Source organism: Aethalodelphis obliquidens, unplaced genomic scaffold (assembly GCF_003676395.1).
Source record: "Aethalodelphis obliquidens isolate GAN/ISIS:26980383/991018 unplaced genomic scaffold, ASM367639v1 scaffold90, whole genome shotgun sequence".
Classification (NCBI taxonomy): domain Eukaryota; kingdom Metazoa; phylum Chordata; class Mammalia; order Artiodactyla; family Delphinidae; genus Aethalodelphis; species Aethalodelphis obliquidens.
Window position 1 is genome coordinate 881,516 of NW_020838034.1, and position 22,835 is coordinate 904,350.

At 40.0% G+C, this 22,835-nt stretch overlaps 1 protein-coding gene across 23 annotated transcripts in view; it reads left to right on the forward strand.

Annotated features, from left to right (window-relative positions):
- UBAP2L (ubiquitin associated protein 2 like) overlaps positions 1-22,835 on the forward strand; it is a 42,571-nt gene that overhangs the window by 3,773 nt on the left and 15,963 nt on the right. For 10 of the 23 annotated variants that reach the window (XM_027095088.1, XM_027095091.1, XM_027095084.1 and 7 more), the window contains exons 2-15: positions 420-549; positions 1,768-1,845; positions 2,383-2,493; positions 6,078-6,279; positions 6,650-6,745; positions 7,171-7,216; positions 7,739-7,851; positions 9,644-9,703; positions 11,926-11,978; positions 13,946-14,031; positions 16,600-16,771; positions 20,794-20,992; positions 21,601-21,878; positions 22,036-22,208. In XM_027095088.1, the coding sequence (XP_026950889.1) occupies positions 460-549; positions 1,768-1,845; positions 2,383-2,493; positions 6,078-6,279; positions 6,650-6,745; positions 7,171-7,216; positions 7,739-7,851; positions 9,644-9,703; positions 11,926-11,978; positions 13,946-14,031; positions 16,600-16,771; positions 20,794-20,992; positions 21,601-21,878; positions 22,036-22,208 (1,757 nt within the window). In that variant the 5' untranslated portion in view covers positions 420-459. The remainder of the gene's footprint in view (positions 1-419; positions 550-1,767; positions 1,846-2,382; positions 2,494-6,077; positions 6,280-6,649; positions 6,746-7,170; positions 7,217-7,738; positions 7,852-9,643; positions 9,704-11,925; positions 11,979-13,945; positions 14,032-16,599; positions 16,772-20,793; positions 20,993-21,600; positions 21,879-22,035; positions 22,209-22,835) is intronic. The other 13 variants (XM_027095093.1, XM_027095105.1, XM_027095098.1 and 10 more) reach the window with 3 other exon arrangements.

Sequence of the window (22,835 nt, forward strand, 5' to 3'; positions counted from 1 at the left end):
ATTCCCCTTCCTGGAAGGCTTTTGTTTCCAGGCTTTGCTGATTATCTTTCCTTCTGTCAAAGGGACGTTGGGTATTTTCACCTATTGGAAGACTTGATTATTAACATTGTTTTGCTTACTATCAAGATAGCAAAACTTCACAAAGGCTGCGTATAGGGGACTGTAACCAAATCGTGCTCATAACTTTAAAACAAACCATCACAACACATGTTTTATATATTTCTTGTTTTACAAAAATAGATAAATAGTCATAGTTCTCTAAGGAATTTATCATACTGGAAATCTGTCTTAAGAACAGGTGAATGTTGGTTTGTCTCTTTAAAGAAGTGAAAGTGGTGAAGGTGCTGATGAAAGAGAGGTTGAAAACATTTTGCCCACATTTAACATCTAAACTGTTTTTTTTTTCTTAAATCTTTCAGTATTCTACCTTGTAAATACTGTTATTTGTATATACTGTAAATGATGACGTCGGTGGGCACTAACCGAGCCCGGGGAAACTGGGAACCACCTCAAAACCAAAATCAGACACAGCACAAGCAGCGGCCCCAGGTAAAGAACCCAAGGGATATGGATCCATGGGATAGCCTTGCTGGTTGATACTGGTTTCCATCTAGTGCAGCATCATTCTGTGCTTTGGATTATTAGTTTGGGTTCGTTATTCTTATTTTCTAATCCATGCCTCTTTTCACTTGGGGCCTGATAACTGTTAATGACATGCTGTGATGCAATGGGCTTAATTTACTGCATTATGAGGCTTGGAAAGAATGGGTCCTGTGCTTTGTATCTCTAAGATAGCATTTTCCTTCATTCACCTGGGTTGTTTTAGCAATACATTTCTTATTTCCTAGACCTTGCACTTTGATATCCCTCTAGCCAATCTTTGTCTTGCCACCTTCTTCCTTTCCTTTGCTCTTCTTTTCCCTAACTTGTCTTTTGTTTTCCTCTCTGGTCTCATTGAGGCCTAATCTGATTTTTCCTTTCCCATGAGGAGTTAGCATCTTTACTATGTTCCTTCAAGATTAACAGATGAGACACCCTAGAGTATTGCTCAGTTTTAAAGAGTAAATTAACCTCCTTGGCACCTGGGTGCTGAGGTTTATGAATTCTCTCTTTTTTTTTTTTTAAGTTGGATTTAGATATGATCTTTTTTTTTTTAATAACTAGTGTGGTATTTGTTGGCAGCTAATATGAATGAATTAATTTGCATTTGTTTATGGTCAGTTAAATTGAATATGTAAGACTAGAACTTTCCTCTTATTCATTTTTCTTTCACTTCTTTTTCCAGGTGAATTTCTAGCAGAATTTTAGTACTTAATCTCAGTTGGGGCTAAAATTTCTGACATCTTATAAACATACACTGGATACTTGGAAGATATGCCGAGTGTATCCTCAGACTAAACCTTAATGATAGTCTCATCCCTAAGGAATAAAAGGGTGGCATTGGTCATTGCAGAATCAGGAACAGGGTTTACACATGACTTTGCAAATAAATGAAATTGAATTAAGGCACAGACGTTTCAAAGTGGTGCTGTGACCCCAAAGTGAAAGTCTCTTTAACTGTGAACATAGGTGAAAAAGCTCCCTGCTTTTTTAGAGATTGTAGCTTGAAATAGTCACAGCTTTACTCTTTGTTGTCATGGTGGTAGCGTTTTATTAGTTGGTCATTTGTAACAAGGAGAAGGAAATTGGGGTGGGAGATGATGAATGTTGACTATATAGATCCCTCTTATTTCTCTAAACTGTTGTCTCTTGATCACGCTTTCTTAGGCCACTGCGGAACAAATTCGACTTGCACAGATGATTTCGGACCATAATGATGCTGACTTTGAGGAAAAGGTGAAACAAGTGAGTGTATTGCTAATTTGCCATAAGCTGTGGAAAAAGACATCAAGATCAAAGCACAGTTAAATAGAATTGCTGCCTACCAGGATATTTTCCACTATAGTATTAAACGAATTATGAGTGCTTTTATTGTCTGATTGTACCCCTTTGGACAGATACCTTGTTCAAAGAGGTTTTACCTTAATTTTAATCTCTTGTTTATTGAATGACTTTGCTGATACCATTGTACAGCAGCTTCAAATAGTTGTGGCATCTAGGAAATGTGGCAAGTCATGGTATACTGGATCCTGTATGCTTCTGCATTTGATTCTCTATTAGATGCTGTATTATTCAACTGCTTTATAAATACTTTTGCCCCATCCCTAATCACAGGTTGTTAATATTTTGCTTTTGGAACTAGAGTACCAAAATTCTGCATGTTTTACTTTTTTAAGCCTGCTTCTTTCAAACTCAGTTGTGTCTTCTCCCTTTTTTCCACCTAGTTTTCTTTTGTGGGGAGTGCAGGCTTGTTCATGATGGTTGCTGATCTTTCTCTTTCAGTTGATTGATATCACAGGCAAGAACCAGGATGAATGTGTCATTGCTTTGCATGACTGCAACGGAGATGTCAACAGAGCCATCAATGTACTGCTGGAAGGAAACCCAGATACGGTAGAGTGCTAATAAAGTGTTCTAGAAAGTGGGTCCCTCATTGAGAGGCTAGTAAATTCCAGAAATAGCCAGTGGGGTAACTCACCTTAAAGCACAGTATCTTATTCTCCAAATAAAGCAAGGAACTGTCTTGGAGATTATTTACCGCAGGTTGCAAATACTTAAAATTTATGTACAATAAATAGGAGAAAACAGATAAAATCAGTTTCTTCTAGTTGGCCTGGAAATAAATTATTCATTCTAGGCTAGTGACTGTTTTCAAGATTTGGTTAGTCTGAGTTAGAGGTGCTATTTAATAGCCTTAGTTACTAATCATGGAAGATTTCTGCTCACATGTTTTATTGCTATTGAACAAAGCCGCAGACTACTGGATTCTGATTTCAGAACACTCCCACCAATATCAGCTTTACATTTCACAATACCTTTTCATCATGTGAACTTACTTCTGTTGAATTAGCAGAGAAACAAACTTTAGAGCCTGTTGACCATCCCTGGAGATGACAGGGGATATTGGAGGAACTCTTGCCCTAGAATTTAGAGTTGCTTTCACCTCCTCCTTTCCTTTCTATTTAATGAGAATCCTGTGTTTTGTTATTGTCTTATTACTGTTTCAAATTTTTAAGCCCCTTAAGAGCAGGGATTCTGCCTTACTAATTAATCTTTGGTATGTTCCTGCAGTGTTTAGTAGAGACCTTTATTATTTTTTTTTTAATGAGGAGTGTATCATTTGAAGTTATTTTTATTTACTTGGTCTTACTCAGGGGATCTTTGGTTGAAATTGATAACCAGATTTCATCCTTAGAGAGATTAACTTACTGATGTTACAGTGTCACTTTAGCTGAATGTTGGAGGTTTGTCAGTTTCCTCGAAGCAATGGGAAATAATAGTGAAAAACTATTTTTAATCATTGAATTTAAATTCGTACCTTTTTCTCTTCAAAAGTGTGGTCCTAGATTAGATTTTATATTATGGGCCTTGTTTGAAAATTACTGCCTGGATAATCAGAAAGCAGTTCTGGTTCATCTTGAGTTTACTCCAGAGTAATTGCCTCTGTATTTTCGAGGCAGTGGGGTAGAGGTAGAGGTGAATCTACTTACACTTTTAAAAAGTGTGAATTTTGGGGGGACTTTCCTGGTGGTCCAGTGGTTAAGACTCCAAGCTCCCAGTGCAGCGGGCACGGGTTTGATCCCTGGTTGAGTAACTAAGGTCCTGCATGCTGCATGGCACGGCCAAAAAAAAAAAAAAAGTGAATTTTTTTTTTTTTTTTTGCACAAGTCATATTTTGTTTCACCTTCTAGCATCTCCTGCCTAGTGCTACAAGTCTGACCTTTCACAGTATCAAAAAAGAAAAAAAGGTAGAGAATGTAGGTTTATGCCACAAATAAATAAGCTACTAGTGAAACCAGTGGGAATCAATGTTGGATGTATTTGATTGGATGAGATCGTATTAGAAAACTGGCAGTGCCTCGGGAAGATTATAGTAATTCTTTTTACTTACAGAACCCATCTCGTGCCAGCAGCTGATGTATAACCATAGAGAAGAAAAAGGTGACAGGTTTCTGAAACCTATCAGGTTTTGAGACAGAGTAGCAAAAACTCGAAGAACTGTGTCGAGTCTGGTTTCCAGTGTTGCTGTTGTAGATTTAGCTACAAGGTTACTATAATTTATGAATTGAAGCTACTGTGAGCAAAAATTGACCTACCAGCTATAATGTGGAATCCGGGTGGGTTGAAAGAGTAGGCAACAAGGAGCTGCCGAGTGCTAGGCAGATACTTAATTTTTAGTAAACTATTTCTTGTGGACTTTTTAGAATATGTAGATATGCTTTTAGTATGGTTTTAAATATACTGTTTTTGAACTTAAAAATGTTTAAATTGTGGTAAAATATACTTAACAAAATAGACCAGTTTATCCATTTTAAGTATACAATTCATTGGCATTAAGGACATTGACAGTGTTGGACAACCATTACCACTATCCATTTCCAGAACTTATTCATTTCCTAATTAGAAACTGTATCCATTAAACAGTTAACTCTCCGTTTCCCAACTCCCAGGTTGGGGTAACACCTATTTTCACTACCTCGTGTAAGGTTCTGCCTGTTCTTGGTACCTCATATGAGTGGAATCAAATAATATTTGTCTTTTTGTGTCTTCGTTTAGCAAAATGTTTTCAAGGTTTATCTATATTGTGGCTTGTGTCAGAATTTCACTCCTTTTTAAGGCTGAATAATATTCCGTTGTATGTTTGTAGCACATCTCGTTTATCCACTCATCCACTGGTGGACACTTGGGATTATTTGGAAATAAGTTGTTGTAGACATCATAGTACTTTATTTCCTAAATTCTTTGGCATGTTTCCCTTAAAGGTTACTCTTTTATATGACCACAATATTATTATCAACCCTGACAAAATTAATAGTAGTTTCATACTACTATTCCATATTTTCAAAGTTATTGGATATTAGACACCTGTTGCTGAGCAACAGGGCCATTGTAGTTTGGGTTAGATGGTATCTAGGATAGTAAAGCTCTGATAGTCTTGGTGATTGAACTGGAACTTTTATTTGTACATATTTTCTGCAAAAATTTGTAAATCAATGTATTTGTGTGTTTAAAACTTTAAATTTATAGGGAATTCGCTGGTAGTTAGGACTCCACGCTTTCACTACTGAGAACCTGTGTTCAATCCCTGGTAAGGGGACTAAGATCCTGCAAGCCACACAGCAAGGCCAAAAAAAACCTTCAAATTTATAAAACTCATTTTCCTAAGGAATGAGTTTTTGCAAGACTGTTTAGCTCATTTTCCTTACTGTAAATATTCCCTCCTGCAATCTGGAATGAACTGCTTTGAGGAAGGTTGAATCGTATTGTAGCAATTCAGGATGTATAGGGGAGAACACAGTGAATAAAACCAGGAATGGAAGGCTTCCTATAGTCAGCATGTCTCAAGGCCAGGGCTGTGCTTTCCTGACTGCTATTTGGTCTTCTTTTAAATAAAGGAAATTGGTGTGTGTGAAGGGGGGTGGGTTGGGGAGTAGGTATAGTTGTTTTCCTCATAAATTCTAGGTTGCTGAATTAGAGAATATACTCAAGAGTCAAATGATATTCGTTCATTCTGAATTCAGAGTTAACTTTTACAAACTTTCAGTTTTCTTTTCTGCTTTATTTGACATGGATAAGGCTATAAAAAACTGGGAGTCACTGAATCCAAAGGGAATTAGTTTTTTCAGCCCAGGAAACACACTTGACAGAAAGGTCCAGTAAGTAACTAGGTCCTTTGACTACCACGCCGAGTGACTGAACTGGACAGAGATCTCGGTAACCCTTTTGGAAGTGATCCCTGCAATCCATTTGCTTATAAGCACCTCTTCTACAAAAAGGGCTTTAATTTTGCAGTGATAGGTGTAGAATTTGTTTTGAGGTTCTGTCTATACTCTCCACTTAAACAGAAATAAACTAATAGAAGTTATCTTAGATGTGGATGCTGAGAGGAGAATGGTTAACAGTTGTCCCAGCTTTTATCTCTGGTTTCCTGGTAGCAGCCTATATTGATTAGACATGAATGCTCTGCTCTTCTTTAGCATTCCTGGGAGATGGTTGGGAAGAAGAAAGGAGTCTCAGGACAGAAGGACGGTGGCCAAACGGAATCCAACGAGGAAGGCAAAGAAAATCGAGACCGGGACAGAGACTATAGTCGGCGACGTGGTGGGCCACCAAGACGGGGGAGAGGTGCCAGCCGCGGACGAGAGTGTATGCATGGGGCTTTAACAAAACCAGTTGTGGGTTAGTAATGTCTAGACTTGAGGGATGTCAGGGCTCTGCGAGGCTGGATCTAGTAACCATTATATCATCCTTATGATTTTTCTTAAAATCATCTGTTCTGAGACCTTGGCATTTCTTGCATGTAGCCTTTTCTAGCAACAGCCACCAGTTGAGCATGAAGTTACCTTGTAGCCGTTTGTAAAATTGTTTGACTAGTAACCATTCCCTAGTAACCATCATGTTCCATCCTTCCAGCTCATTTTCTCTTCTTTGTTTGTGTCTCCCCACCACCATGTATACATACCATTTATGTACATACTTTCTATTCACTTTGCTCTGGCCATCTGTGGTGTTTTGTTTTGTTTTGTTTTGTTTTGTTTTTAAATTTCAGTTCGAGGTCAGGAAAATGGATTAGATGGCACCAAGAGTGGAGGGCCTTCTGGAAGAGGCACAGAAAGAGGCAGAAGAGGTCGTGGCCGAGGCAGAGGTGATCAGTTTGTTGGCGGGATGGATATTGGGGGCAAGCTACTCTTATTAGTTTAGTAGGGGTCTACTTTATTTAAAACCAGACAAATTCACATGGACTCTGGATGCCTTAATTGTTGAAGTGTCATGCAAATTCTAGAGACTACTGAGTGGGCAGTGGGAAGGAAGGTAGATGTCATTTCCTCTGCTCTTTATTGTTGCTATTATTGTATTTGCTTGAGGATCCAGCAGTTTGATCAGCAAAGGAACAACCTTGTCAATAATAATTGTCCTGCTGTGTTATATTAACTGATGTGCTACAGAGTGAGAGAAGGAATATCTGATGATGTCAACCACTTACTTTCCAAAGCTGCCTCTGTAACAGACAAGGTGATTTTATATCAACTTCTAAAATATTTCTTTCTCCCTCTTTTTCTCATTCTTTAGGTGGCTCTGGTAGGCGGGGAGGAAGGTTTTCTGCTCAAGGAATGGGGTAAGTTTCATTGATCCAGTGTTAAAGTCTTTAATTTTTCCTTAAGCATTACCATAATGTTTTAGCATGGTTAATATCCTGGTATCCTGAGGATAATAGGCAGCTATAACCAAAATGTGATCAGAAAGATTGCTGGACTATTTCATCAGGTGTGTATAGGCATAGGGCTTATTTCTGGGAGATAAGCATTTACCACCTGAATTACTTTATCTCATTAGAATACACATACCTGCTATTTTCTCAAAATTTTCATGTGGATTTTATTGGTGTCCTAATCCAAAAGGGATAGTGGATATAAATTAAAATTATAAAAAAAAAAGATTATACCATGAAATTTTAGGTAAGCTGGTAAGTGAGCAAAAGTAGGCAGCTTATAGGCTTATAGAATGGGGCCATGGTTGATCTGTACTAGGAAAGAGACAGTCAAGATTCTGATTGCCCTCCTTTTGAGTTAATTTTCACTGGTGCTGCTTAGAGCTCAGAGACTCTTTTAAGTTTTTTTTTTTTTTTTTTTTCTCCCAGAACCTTTAACCCAGCTGATTATGCAGAGCCGGCCAATACTGATGATAACTATGGCAATAATAGCGGCAATACATGGAACAACACTGGCCACTTTGAACCAGATGATGGGACGAGTGAGTGACTTTTATTAGTTTCTTGTCTCTGGGAATCTAAAGAAATAATTTTTTTGAGGATATACTTAACAAAAAAGTGGAGTAGTTTTTGGCTGCTGAGTCAGAGAGAGGAAAGGGGTGACAACTGAATTGCAGTGTACTCTCCTTCGTTTACTTTGTGCCCATGGGCACATTATACATGCTGTTTCACCTGATCTTCATCACTATTTTATGAAATAGACATTATTTATCATCACTTTCCAGATGACAAGACTTAGACTGCAAGAGTGGTTATGAAATTTGTTAGAACTCAGAATTTTTTGACTCTCAAAGCTCATGCTCTTTCCATTACACCATTAGCTCCAATTGTATTTCCTAGTGTTTCTGTTTGGCTACTTAGCTTTGCCTTTTGAAAAGATATCCGGAATTAATCAAGCCACTACTTGTAAAGATGAATAGGGCCCAGAATCAAAGCCCACTGTCAGTTTATTTGTTTCTGCATACAGAGATAGGATTATCTTTTTCCCTTAATTTTTGGGAAATCTCAGTTTATGGGCAAGAAGGAAATCTGGAGACTTTCTGCCTTTCTTTGTTGGATAGTCTTCTGGGTGTGGTAGAGTATTATGGGATTCGCTTTTTTTGTTAGCTGACTTTGATGCATATTTGGGAAGTGTATATATATTTGAGGATATGTTAGGCTTGTGGGATACACCAAGATGTGTTTGGGAGTAAGAGATAACTTTTACTACTTTAAATAAGAACAGCCTCTTGGTTCCAGAGTACTTTCTTATGAGACCAGCTACCTCTTTCTGGCTGAGCCAGCACATGGAAAGCCTGAGAATTTTTTCCTCTTACAAAGTGGGGGAAGGGTTAATAGTAGAGCATGAAATAGGCTCTTTGACTCCTTATCCATTTAAATTTGCCTTACCCCCTTTCAGAAATCAGTTACCTTAATCCTGCATCTTTAGGAAGGTCTTTGGCACAAATCACTTCTCATCTACTGCCCACAATATGCTGTACCTCAGGTCCTGAATGTTACTTGCTTGTTGTTCATCAAGCTATCTTATAAACTCATTTTTAATACAGATTTCTCATTGGTGGAGGCTAAAGTTGAGTTTTTGGCAAGCTAGATATCTTTTTGAAGTCCCTTAACCATTTGGCTATGAAATATCCTTTTCTGTTTTAACTTATACTTTGGAGGCATTAGAACTGCTCTTCATTCATCTCTTGATGGCTTTGTAGAGCATTGGTAACAGTCCGAATAACAGATATGTTTCTGAGCTGTAGTTCGTTCTTGGGTATTTGGCTTTTTATCATTGGCAGAAAAGATAATAGAAGTCGAGGGATTTGTTTTTAGTTATGGATAGAAAATTAGGCATGGAGTCCCAGTCCTAGATTGAAAGCCTTAGCTATTTTCAACAAGGATCTGGTTGGGAAAAGAGAGAGGGAAGAAAGAGGTGTGTGTTTATTTATACCGAGTAGAGAATAGCAGATTTGGGAGGCTAGACTCAGAAATTTTTGATTTGTGGCTGAATGAAAAATTATGTGAATTGCTTGTTAGTGTGAAAGTGTTGAGTATAGTTTCATGCATTCCCTTCAAGTTTCATGATTTGAACTTAAGCTTCATGCATGATCTCTTTTTGTGTTTTCATGATAGCAAATTACAAATTCCCTTTTTAATTTAAAAAGAGACTCAAATCTACCCTTAAAATATCCACAGGTACAGTGGGAATTGTGTGTTGGGGGCAAACATTCTCATTCACAAGCAAAATTTCACTGGTTGTTTTTTCTTTTCTTTTCTTTTTTGTTTCAGGACTTGATTTCATTGGGGTTGAGGGGTCAAATTATCCCCGAAAATTTGAGACTGCTCCTGGTATGATACATCCAGGCGCCTAACTGCCCCGGATATTTAATAGATTTTTATGAACTGAAATATCTGTGGATATGTCATTTTTCTGTTTTCCTGCTTTTTATTTTTCTGCTTTTTTCTCTCATATTCTGTGCCTGTTTTTCCTCCTTAAAAAAATTAGTTTAATGAATATTTAACATTTACATTGTCTGTGCTTTTTGCTGATGGAATGGAAGCCCTAATCTTTTGTTCAGAGCATTTGCACTCTTTCTGTGCCTTAACGCTTCCTCGGTGTAGTCCTTTTCCTTAGCCAAGACCATATGTCCTATATAGGAAGGTGTCAAGTAGCTGTCTACAGTCTTCCTTTCCATTCCAGATGCAGTCGCTAGAGTACAGGGGAAAAAAAATTTCTTGCATTGAGAGATAGCCTCTCAGTAGTAAATGACTTCTTAGATCACTTCCAATTCTAGGATTGTGTGTATGTGTTAACCCAGATTTTGGATTCCAGTTTAGCCCGGGTGGGATGGTTGTCAATGGGGAGGAAAAATGCCATCACTAGAGAGGGAGAGAAGAGTGTGGTTTGTAACTTGTCTAAACTGAGATTGGACTTTAGTTTGATTTGGAGAACATTGTCATTATTAAGTGGTTTGGAATTTCCCTGGCATAGTTTTAATATTGTCCTGGGAAAGGCATTGCACTGAACATGTTTTTCTCTAGGAAATAGGATTTTTCATTATTAAATGTTTAAGAGAATTTCAGACGGGTTTTGTAGGTGTTAGAATATTTCTCTTCAGTGACAGTGAAATCTGAATGCCATGCCTTCATACTTTCATTCTTGTAAGAAGTTTCCCCATTTGGAGAGAATGTTTTAAGAATTATTAAATATATACTGTTATTCTAGAGAAGAAAATAAGGCGTTTTCTGGTCCTTGCTACACAGAGGTTCCTGTTTCTTAATGTGGTTCTTTGGTTGAAGGGAAGAATTTTAGGTCTCATAGAAACTCACCTATATTCCTTGAAAAATGCCAGGTTCCTTTTCTGAGGATATGCGTATACGTAAAGCAAAACAAGGGGAATATGCAAGGTGGTTTGATTATTTACAGACCTCTCCTACAGAAACTGTGTCCCTCCATTGTCTGTGCCATGACTTTTACAGGTCAGATTTTGTGTTTTGTATAGTTAGGACCAGTACGGTAACTATTACACATATTTTATTTTTCAATCTCATCTCGTGTCTTCTGAAAAGAACAGATCCATTGGGGTTTCTTATAGTTAAATCAAAACGATCTATAAACTTGACTTCTGCTGAGTATGCATTTTTAAATTTAATTTTATTTTTGGCTGCGTTGGGTCTTCGTTGCTGCACGTGGGCTTTTCTCTGGTTGCAGAGAGCGGGGCCACTCTTCGTTGTGGCGCACAGGCTTCTCATTGTGGTGGCTTCTCTTGTTGTGGAGCATGGGCTTTAGGCACGTGGGCTTCAGTAGTTGTGGCACACAGGCTCAGTAGTTGTGGCACATGGGCTCTAGAGCGCAGGCTCAGTAGTTGTGTCGCACAGGCTTAGTTGCTCCATGGCATGTGGGGTCTTCCCGGATCAGGGATTGAACCCGCGTCCCCTGCATTGGCAGGCGGATTCTTAACCACTGTGCCACCAGGAAAGCCCTGAGTATGCATTTTTAAATTCAGTTCCCATAGCAGGTAGGTGTCAGTGCTCTCAGTTTGGATTTCAGGCCTTTCCTTCTTCACTGCCCTTTGACTATAATGTGGCAACCATTTGTGTTCCTCTGCCCCTGGTGCCATCTTTCTTCAGACTGCCTGCAGTATTGTCTTATACCAAATAAGTATAGCTTGCATGTTTCAGTTTAAATTGTCTGCTGCCATTTCACTGAACGGACTACTAAGTCAGAGGACTTGAAGGCCCTTAAGAGATTGCTTGGAGCATTGGGTCCATTGGAGTCTTGCTGTCTCTTGCATTTTCTCTCTCTTTCTTACTGTCTTGCTCTCTTTCCTATTACAGCTGTGTAACAAGAACTGAAAGTAGCTGTGAAATCATAATCTTATTAAAACCCTGGTTGTTCTGAGGTATCCCTTTCTAAAAAGTCTTTTCCTCCCTCTGAAGCCCAAGAATCCCTTCTGATTACTAAATTCTAGTTACACTTTTGGCTGCCAAAAGTTTAAAACGTCCGTATTTTCTGCCTGTGCTTTGTACTGGTACTTAAAATTACTTCATTGTTTTTCCTTTATTCCCAGGTGCATGGAGGACTGCAACAGAGGAGTGGGGAACTGAAGATTGGAATGAAGATGTAGGTATTCCCAGGTCATTCCTCATTAGTACGTTCTATCCCTAAGTGGTGTTTAGGGATAGAAAATGGGTATGTTTCTACCCCTCAAAATTCACCCTTAAGATTCTGACCCAAAACTTTTACATCCAAAATAGTGTTCTGAGCCAGAACATTTCACATATGTTATATGAAGGAGACTGGGCATGAACAGGACTCTGTGGAACCAGACTATGGAAAGGGCAAGTGCACTTGTGTAAGTCCAATATCTGATTGTCGGATTTATCCCAGGAAGAGATGGTGGTTGGGTAGGGCACTAGAAATGGAGTTAGGCAGGTAGTGCATTGAGTAATAGCTTCTGGTGGCACATGACTCTCCTTGGAGCAAATCAGTTATTTGGTTCACATTCAGGCATTGGTGTATGGTCCTGTAATTGGCTTAGAGGTGGGTACAGATGAGAGTTACAGTACCAAGTTCTTAAGTTTACAGTCTGGTTGACTCTGGGACCCCTTTTGTTTTTGTACTAAGAGTGCATTGTGGTGATTGTAATTGAGATGAACATGTAGGTTTGGCTATCTTCCAGATTGACTAAACTAGGAAACCTCATAGATGGGTGGCATATAGACAAGCTATATGAATTCGCTGGAGTAGTACCTGAGTAAAAGAATTTTCCTGATCCCTGGTCACAGTCAAGCTTTTGCTATGAATTACAGTTTCCCGTGATCATGGATGAACATTCCTGTACTTGTATTTATTCAGTCAAGACAGAAGATGATAAGAGGAAATGATGTGTCAAACTGTTTTGGTTTTCAGGCCTGAATTTTAAAATTCTGGATGTATCAGCATTAGAGGGTGATTCTTTTCTCTTGTAGCAGAGCTAGACTGCTTTGTGAATACTTTCTAAGATTTGGCTTGTCAGCTTAACCACCTTTCAGAGAATGATATATTTGGGGGAGTGGATTCACTGTTTTTAGAGGGGAGATTTTAATCAAAAAGTTTTTTTAAAAAAATCAGCTTTGGGGGAATTCCCTGGTGGTCCAGTGGTTAAGGACTCCTCGCTTTCACTGCCTAGGGCCAGGGTTCAATTCCTGGTCAGGGAACTAAGATCCCAGAAGGCCGGGCAGCATGCCCCCCCCCCTCAAAAAAAATCAACTTTTGAATAGTAGGAAGATTTATTCCTTACAATTGTTTACCTAATTTTAGTGTTTTATAGTGGAGAGACTAGGTGTAACAAAGTCAGTTTTAAGGCAAAAAATGCCTTTTAAAAATATATATGTATTTATTTATTTGGTTGCACCAGGTCTTAGTTGTGGCAGGCGGGCTCCTTAGTCGTGGTTCCAGCGTTCCTTTAGTTGCGGCTCGCCGGCTCCTTAGTTGTGGCATGCGAACTCTTAGTTGTGGCATGCATGTCGGATCTAGTTCCCTGACCAGTGATCAAACCCAGGCCCCCTGCATTGGGAGCACGGAGTCTTATCCACTGCGCCACCAGGGAAGTCCCCAAAAAGTGCATGTTAAAATTATTCCTCCATATGTCGACTCATCAGCCCTTGGGCCCTTACTGCTCAAAAGCCAAGAATTAACTTATATCTGTCTTCATCTTGGCTGTGATCTTCCTTTCTTTGAGAGGAGTAGTGGAAGATAAAGTATGGTTTGGATTGAGATAGGAGTTGGGAGCTGTAGCGGGAAAACATAAAGGGGCTTTCTCTGTTTTTCTGTCTACCATATTCACCTTCCTGTAAGTTCAGTGCCCATATTATGTGACTCCACTCGATTTTATTAGGTTTCTTGATTCTACCCTCTCTTTTGATAAAACCATTGTGCACAGATAGAAGGGGCTTGAAAGTCAGTCCATTCAGGATTCCTTAGAGTAGATAGTTCTCTCTTCAAAGAGTTTTCCCCTTTTTCTTGATGTTGAATTCCCCTTAACCTGTGCCAGGTTTCTGACTGAAACCTACCTAACACTAGGAGTGACTAATTCCTCTGTTTTCCAGCTTTCTGAGACCAAGATCTTCACTGCCTCTAATGTGTCATCAGTGCCTCTGCCTGCGGAGAATGTGACAATCACTGCTGGTCAGAGGCAAGTGTGTGGTATAATTCTGTATCTTTTCCCAAGGGTATCTGCTAAATTAGTTGTAAGGAAGAATGGCACTGGACCTCTACAGACTCCCATGGTGTTGGTAATAATGATAACCAAATCATATTAAGGTCCTATTAAGTTGATTGGTAGATTTGTAAGAGTTGATATTAGTAATCTACTGAATGGAAATCCATATATTACAATTTTAAAGCTAACTCTCCCCCAAACAGCCCTTTAATACATAGGTCAGCCTTGTCAGCATCATAGGTATTGATTAAAACTTAGAACTTAGAACTTGTAGTAAGTCAGGTAAAGAGAAGCTGAAAGTGGAAAGTTTTCATTTATTTCTGAATTTGCAGAACTGTTCAATAGTTTCTTCTCTTGCTTAATAATTACGGTCTTTGCTTAGCCCACTGAGCACGGTGATAATTTTTTTCCCTAGGATCTGGCTTATGAAATTTTTAGAACTTGAACATAGGTATTGGGGTCAGTAGAGGAAGATAACACTTGTCAGGGAATATTTTTATCCCCTGAAAGACTCTTGGATTATTTCTAGACCTGGGTATGATAGCTGTTGATTCAGAATGTCCTAAAGAGAAGTGCGATAGGAATAGGATGTTCAGGATGTCATTACCAGAGGTAATGTGTTTTTTGTTTTCATACATCTTTATTGGAGTATAATTGCTTCACAATGCTGTTAGTTTTTGTTGTACAACAAAGTGAATCAGCCATATTCATACATATATCCCCTCTCTCTTGAGCCTTCCTGTCCCACCCCTCCAGGTCATTGCAAAGCACCGAGCTGATCTCCCTGTGCTATGCTGCTGCTTCCCAAGAGCTAGCTATTTTACATTTGGTAGTGTATATATGTTGATGCTACTCTCACTTTGCCCCAGCTTCCCCCTTCCTCTCCCCCATGTCCTCAAGTCCCTTCTCTATGTCTGTGTCTTTATTCCTGCCCTGCTACTAGGTTCATCAGTACCATTTTTTTTAGATCCCATAAATATGAGTTAGCATACGGTATTTGTTTTTCTCTTTCTGACTTACTTCACTCTGTATGACAGACTCTAGCTCCATCCACCTCACTACAAATAACTCAATTTCGTTTCTTTTTATGGCTGAGTAATATTCCATTGTGTATATGTGCCACATCTTCTTTGTCCATTCATCTGTTGATGGACATTTAGGTTGCTTCCGTGTCCTGGCTATTATAAATAGTGCTGCAGTGAACATTGTGGTACATGTCTCTTTTTGAATTACGGTTTTCTCAGGGTATATGCCCAGTAGTGGGATTGCTGGGTCATATGGTAGTTCTGTTTTTAGTTTTTTAAAGACCCTCCATACTTTTTTTTTTTTTTCTATGATACCAAATATCTGTGATTTTTTTCCACACCAATTCTTCAATTCTCTGACACCAGCTGGGTGTTCTGACACTAACTCTCCAGAGTTAGCGCAGACCCAAGTTGACGGCTCAGTACCACAAGACTGCCTTTATTTACTTCAGAGGTCAGCTGCAAATGGGCCACCTGCACATTTCTGCCCAGCCGACTACAAATTTGGGAGTTCTCACAGCCCCCTGCTCAGGTTTAATAATTTTCTAGAATGACTCATATAACTCAGGAAAGAGTTTTACTTGCTGTCCCTGGTTTATTATAACCAGTACTCAGGAAGAGCCAGATGGAAGAGATGCATAGGGCATGGTATGGGGGTTGGTGGAGCACAGAGCTTCTAAGCCCTCTCTGGGTGTACTGCCCTCCTGGCACATCGATGTGTTCACCATCCCAGAAGCTCACTGAACCTCATTGTTCAAGAGTTTTTAATGAGAGTTTCATTACATAGGCATGATTGATAAAGTCATTGGTGATTGAATTCAGTCTCTAGCTCCTCTTCCTTCTCTAGAAGTGCGTGGAGTGTGGTGGGGCTGAAAGTTGCAACTCTCTAATCACTTTCTTGGTGTTTCTGGTGACCCGCCGCCTTCTTGAAACTCTGTGAGGGGTCCCACCCTGAGTTACTTTATTAGCATAAACTGTAGTTGAAAGAGACCAATTATGAAAAACAAAAGACACTCCTACTACTCAGGAAATTTGAAAAGCCCCTAGTGTATATTTTCATTATATCACAAGTAACTTGAAATATTTTAAAAATTTGGGGAAAAATTCCCCAAACCCTTCTTGTTCCAAAGCTGCTTGAGGATGCCAGCATTCTAGTATGTGGTTTTATATATTAGATATTGGTAATGACAGGTATTCAGTATTAAAATCATGGGTAAAAATTTGTAAATTTTGGCCCAATTATTGAGCTGCTGTATTAAAAGTAACATTTGATGTTTCACTAAGTTAATTTCACTAAAATTAAAATATATAACATTATTAAGGTTGGCAGCCTCATTGGAGCATAGGTAGATACTGTTGTGGCTCTTACAGATCTGTTATTTTGATGAATTAAGCATTTCACGGCTTTGTGTTTCTGGGGAGTGACTTCATTTTGATCTAACCATAATCTGAGTCGGGTGTTGGGGAATGCTGGAATGTTCAGTCATTGTTCATCAAGCTCCCATCTCTCCACCAGAATTGACCTTGCTGTTCTGTTGGGGAAGACACCATCTTCAATGGAGAATGATTCATCTAATCTGGATCCATCTCAGGCTCCTTCTCTTGCCCAGCCTCTGGTGTTCAGTAACTCGAAGCAGAGTGCCATATCACAGCCTGCTTCAGGGAACACGTTTTCTCATCACAGTATGGTAAGTAGGAAACATGGTGTATCCTAACCAAACTTTTCTGCAACCCCAGCACATACATACATTAATTGCTTTCAGTGATACCCAGAGGTTTGGGGCAAGGTAAAGCGTCTTCTTTTGTCTTCCTAGGCTGACTTGGGTGTAGAGATGTCGAGTTGGGTAGTAGGGGATATAGCTCTAGGAGAGGACTTAGCTTTGGACAGACTGAGTCATCTTATAAAAATGAGTTAGGAGACTTCCCTTGTGGTCCAGTGGATTAGACTCCACGCTCCCAATATACGGGGCCCGAGTTCGATCTCTGGTCGGAGAACTAGATCCCACATGCATGCCACAACTAAGAAGCCCACATGCCACAACTAAGACCCAGCGTAGCCAAAATCAATCAATCAATTAATTAATTAAATGTATTTTTTTTAACGTGTAGGCTTTAAAAAAAGAAAGAGTTAACGTCATTTACTGAATACTTATTGTGCAAACATTGTTCACTGTTATTCTTGAGTGAAAATCAATGACAACCAATTTTAATGCTAATTAGTATTAGTAATACTAATTAAACTTGGTTGGAAGGTTGTAGCAGTTCCCTGTCGTTTGTTTTTTGTTTTTTGGCTGCACTGTGTGGCATGTGGGATCTTAGTTCCCCAACCAAGGATTGAACCGATGCCCCCTGCGTTGGGAGCACGGAGTCTTAACCCCTGGACCACCAGGGAAGTCCAGCCATTCCCTTTTTCTTGATAGAGCAGAATTGTCATATGTATTCATTTAAACCAGACATTTCTGAGCTAGGCTTCTCAAAACTTGGGGTCTTCCTGAATCTGCCCGCTTATTAGCTATTTCTCCCTTTCTCTGTAAGTAGGGATAGGAGTGCTTGCTGTGCCTATCTTACAGGGCTTCAGGAAGATAAATAAGATAATGGGTAAAGTCTCCACAAATGTGGAAGTAGTGGTATTGGTTATTAACCTAGAGCACTTATGGCAAATGACTTGTTGATTCAGAATATTTTTTAAAATTCAAGGTCATCAATTATAGCAAAGTCTAAATAACTAAACAAAGATGGTCAGTAAATCCTAAAGGTACTGCTTTTTCTCTCTTCTTTCCTGTTTATTTTACTTTCCTGTTTATTTTTTGCTGGAGGGTTACTATAGTTGTAAGAGGTAAGAAACTATGTGTATGCATATACTTTTATTTTTCTAGTAGTAAGGTTAGAGTAATTCAGCTGTAAAACTGCTAAGTCAGCCTCTAATCCAGAGCTGTTAGGTTTTTAAAAAAATTATTTATTTTTGGGTCTTCATCGCTGCGCACAAGCTTTCTCTCGTTGCGGCGAGCAGGCGATACTCTTTGTTGCGGTGCTCATGCTTCTCATTGCAGTGGTTTCTCTTGTTGTGGAGCATGGGCTCTAGGCGCACGGGCTTCAGGAGTTGTGGCACAAGGGCTCAGTAGTCGTGGCTCACGGGCTTAGTTGCTCCACGGCACATGGGATCTTCCTGGACCAGGGATCGAACCGGTGTCTCCTGCATTGGTATGCGGATTCTTGACCACTGTGCCACCAGGGAAGTCCCACTCTGTTAGTTTTTAACTGTTGTCTTAAAATAGTTTTTTGTGTTAATAGTAATTTGGTGGTTGATATTCTGCCATGTATGAGTGGCCACAGGAGAGAAAAGGTGGCAGAGAAGGGAGAGGAGTGTTGGGACTAAAAAGGAAAAGAAGGAAGAAACAAAATGGGACAAAGGTCGTAGGAAGATGTAATGAAGATCAGAAAATAACTACCAACACCTAAGATATATGACTGGAAAATGGGTTAAGTGCTCTGTGTCACTTTTAATTGCCTTTAATGTCTGGAGTTGAAGATTTACACCTAAATCCAAATTCTCATATCAAAAATAAGTTTTCAGTATACTTCCACTTTAACATTCTGTTTAATGTGTGTCATGTGATATGTGAAACTAAACATAAGTGCTATTTTTTCTCATTACCTGCGTTAATCAGTATGCTATTTAATGTAGTTCTTTTCCATTGAGGACAGAGGTTAGAGGATTAATTTCCCTTAAAATTTAATAGATGTAAGTAATATAGGAGCCCTTCCCCATTATAATATATGAATGTTAGGTAATTTTCTATACCTTCAGTGTTTCACGCTTGCAGAATATTTGGTAATCATGCTGTGCGGGATCATCTCTCTGCCGCAATCCTGTACTTTCAACTAGATTTCCAGTGTTTTTGTACTTGTTTGTATAGTCTTGGGATACAGACTGAAGTGGAAAAAAAAGTCTTACGTTGGGTTGGACAGATGGGTTTTGTATAAGCACCGCTTAATTGAAGATCATGATGTGCTTAAGTAAGAACCTAAGAGAGACTAGACTAAATCTCCTTGGAGGTTCTTTAGAATAGTCAAGGCCACATGGTTAATCTTCTGGTCTAGGCTGGTAGTTTTACTTGGTAGTAGGGAATAGAGAGAATCCCCCAAAAGCATTAAGAGTAAATTTTGTTTTGTCATCACGATTACCCTGTAGAACTTGGATATACACAGAAAACAATAAAATCAGATTGACTCATTACTTGATCATTTAATGCAGAAGTTGAGATAGCTCCTTGATTTTGCTTCTTTGTCTCTATGCTAGTTATTAGAAACATTGAGATGAAGCTCAGTTAGTTGTTTTTGTTCCTTTTGAGCTGTTCAGTGGAAGGGGCAAAGACTTTAATGGCTGAAGTGAATTTTTTTTTTTTTTTTTTTTTTTTGCGGTACACGGGCCTCTCACTGTTGTGGCCTCTCCTGTTGCGGAGCAAAGGCTGCAGATGCGCAGGCTCAGTGGCCATGGCTCACGGGCCCAGCCGCTCTGTTGCATGTGGCATCTTCCTGGACCGGGGCATGAACCTGTGTCCCCTGCATCGGCAGGCAGACTCTCAACCACTGTGCCACCAGGGAAGCCCCTGAAGTGAAATCTTATATCACCTTCATGTTAGCTTAATAATCAAGTATTAGTTGATTTAAAAATTCAAAGGGGAGAAAACCCCTCCAGTTATTAAAGGAGTCCCTGAGAAGGAAGGAGGGGAAAGTGATGGTAATGGTATAAATTTTAATGGCTCTTTTTTTTTTTTTTTTTTTTTTTTTGTGGTACACGGGCCTCTCACTGTTGTGGCCTCTCCCGTTGCAGAGCACAGGCTCCGGACGTGCAGGCTCAGCGGCCATGGCTCACAGGCCCAGCCGCTCTGCGGCATGTGGGATCTTCCCAGACCGGGGCACAAACCCGTGTCCCCTGCATCAGCAGGCGGACTCTCAACCACTGCGCCACCAGGGAAGCCCTGGCTCTTATTTTTTTGACTGCTTGTTATGTGCCATGCACATATTAAATGCTTTAATCTTGTTTAATCTTCCTACACCTTTATGAGGTACTACTTTTATTCCTATTTTCAGATGAGGAAAATGAGGTACAGACCAATTACAAGTAATTTTTCCACAATTATTTAACCAGGATTTGAATGTAGACAGTCTGAGTCCAGAGCTTATGCTGTAATGGACTATTCTATTTTGTGACATTTTTTTAAAAAAATTTATTTAGTTTTTAGTTTTGGCTGTGTTGGGTCTTCATTGCTGTGCATAGGCTTTCTCCAGGTTCGGCGAGTGGGGGCTACTCTTTGTTGTGGTGCGTGGGCTTCTCACTGTGGTGGCTTCTCTTGTTGCAGAGCACGGGCTCTAGGCGTGTGGGCTTCAGTAGTTGTGGCACGCGGGCTCGGTAGTTGTGGCTCACAGGGTCTAGAGCTCAGGCTCAGTAGTTGTGCGCACAGGCTTAGTTGCTCCGCGGCATGTGGGATCTTCCTCGACCACAGCTTGAATCTGTGTCCCCTGCATTGGCAGGCGGATTCTTAACCACTGCACCACCAGGGAAGCCCCTGGACATTCTTTACTTGTCTTAACTGTACTGACTCTTAACAGGGATAAGTGTTTTGTTTTTGTTTGTTTGTTTGTTTTTTGAGTAGTTGAACAAAGTTGCTTGGATGTGGATTCCTCTAATCTCTGTGTTGATCTACAGGTGAGCATGTTAGGGAAAGGATTCGGTGATGTCGGTGAAGCTAAAGGCAGCAGCACCACAGGCTCCCAGTTCTTGGAGCAATTCAAGACTGCTCAGGCCCTGGCTCAGTTGGCAGCTCAGCATTCTCAATCTGGAACCACCACCACCTCCTCTTGGGACATGGGCTCCACCACACAATCCCCATCGCTGGTGCAGTATGGTGAGAAATATGGAAAGTGATTTGAATTCTTTAAGCATTGGAGCATTACTGCCAGGAGGCTAGCAGGAGTAGGGGTAGAGAATGTGTTCTGAAGTGAGGAGAAGGGCAGCCAACTGGCTCTTTTCCCACAGTGATTTCCCCTGGTGAGATAGGCTTAGTTCAGAAAGCTGGGGAGTAATAATTAAATACATAAGTTGCAGCTGTATATCTCTATATCTCTTTCATCAAATTTAGCCCTGTACACATTTGCAGTCTTCTGTTGACCTGAGGATGTTTTGGGTTTTCCCTAGGTTTATCTGTAGTATTTGAAAACATCATACTGCCTTTGGGCTTTTCCATTTTAGGACCTTACACTTTAAACATGGACAATTCCTGAATTCCTTTCTTACATAGGCAGGATAATAGTTTTGATTTCATTAGGTTCTGCTTAACAAATAAAATCCAATGATTGCCACCTATAGAAATGAGATTAAATCTTAAAAGAGGACCTGTTTATATGAGTTTCTGATTCCTGGGGGCCTAGTTCATGGCTCTGGAGCAGGATAATAGCATTTTCTTGAGGTTCACGAACACCTCTGGCCTCATGCTTATTGGATTTCCTCGTGCAGATTTGAAGAACCCAAATGATTCAACAGTGCACAGCCCCTTTACAAAGCGCCAGGCTTTCACCCCATCTTCAACCATGATGGAGGTGTTCCTTCAGGAGAAGCCACCTGCAGTGGCTACCTCCACTGCTGCACCTCCACCCCCGTCTTCTCCTCTGCCAAGCAAATCCACCTCGGCTCCACAAATGTCTCCTGGGTCTTCAGACAACCAATCGTCCAGCCCTCAGCCGGCTCAGCAAAAACTGAAACAGCAGAAGAAAAAAGCCTCCTTGACTTCTAAGGTATATTTGAACTTTTAGATAGATATTATTTTAGGGCAAAGGGGTGTGGGATTTGAGAATTGAGATTGTAAGGGTGTAATTTGGAGGTTTAAAGCAGAAGTTTTTTATTAGTCTTACAGTAAGCTTATAGTAAACCATTACTTTATCTTCTTTACAGATTCCTGCTCTGGCTGTGGAGATGCCTGGCTCGGCAGATATCTCAGGGCTAAATCTGCAGTTTGGGGCGTTGCAGTTTGGGTCAGAGCCTGTCCTTTCTGATTATGAGTCCACCCCCACCACGAGCGCCTCTTCAAGCCAGGCTCCAAGTAGCCTCTATACCAGCACGGCCAGGTAGAGGAAACAGCCGTCATAAGACTTCTTTTATCAGACATTTACCAGTTTTTCTAAATCTCCTGCTGATTCCTAGAACTCTGGACAGGCCAAGCCTCTGATTGAGTGAGAGAAAAGTAGCCAATTTTAGCATTTTGTTGAGCATTTTAAAATATTGTTACTAGGTTTTTCCTAACTCTAAACAGAAATGTATCCCTTGGGCACTTCTAGAATGTCCAGGCACAGTTCCTAGAGACATGTACCCCACCTTTAACAGTACCTTGGCCTCTACCACAGCTAAAAATGTGTTTGACACTTTTAGCCCCTTGGTGTGGACTTAAGCCTACGAAGGGTGTAGCTTTGAACTCCTAGGAAGGAGGTAACATTAATACATTACACAAGTAAAAGAAACCTTTCCAGTAGAACCTTCCCTGCCTCTTCTGATAGCTATCAGGGAAGGCCATCTTAAGCAGTAGAAAACCCTGGAGGAATTTTTTTCAATCCTTAGAATTTAAAAATAGAGATGTCTTGCCCCAGCCTAGCTCTGTTGAATCATAATTGCTGTTAATGCATATGAATATTTTAAAAGTTCCTTTCAAGAGAATTTTACTTCATAGGGTTTTTGAGAGGGCCAGGAGCTCAGAATTC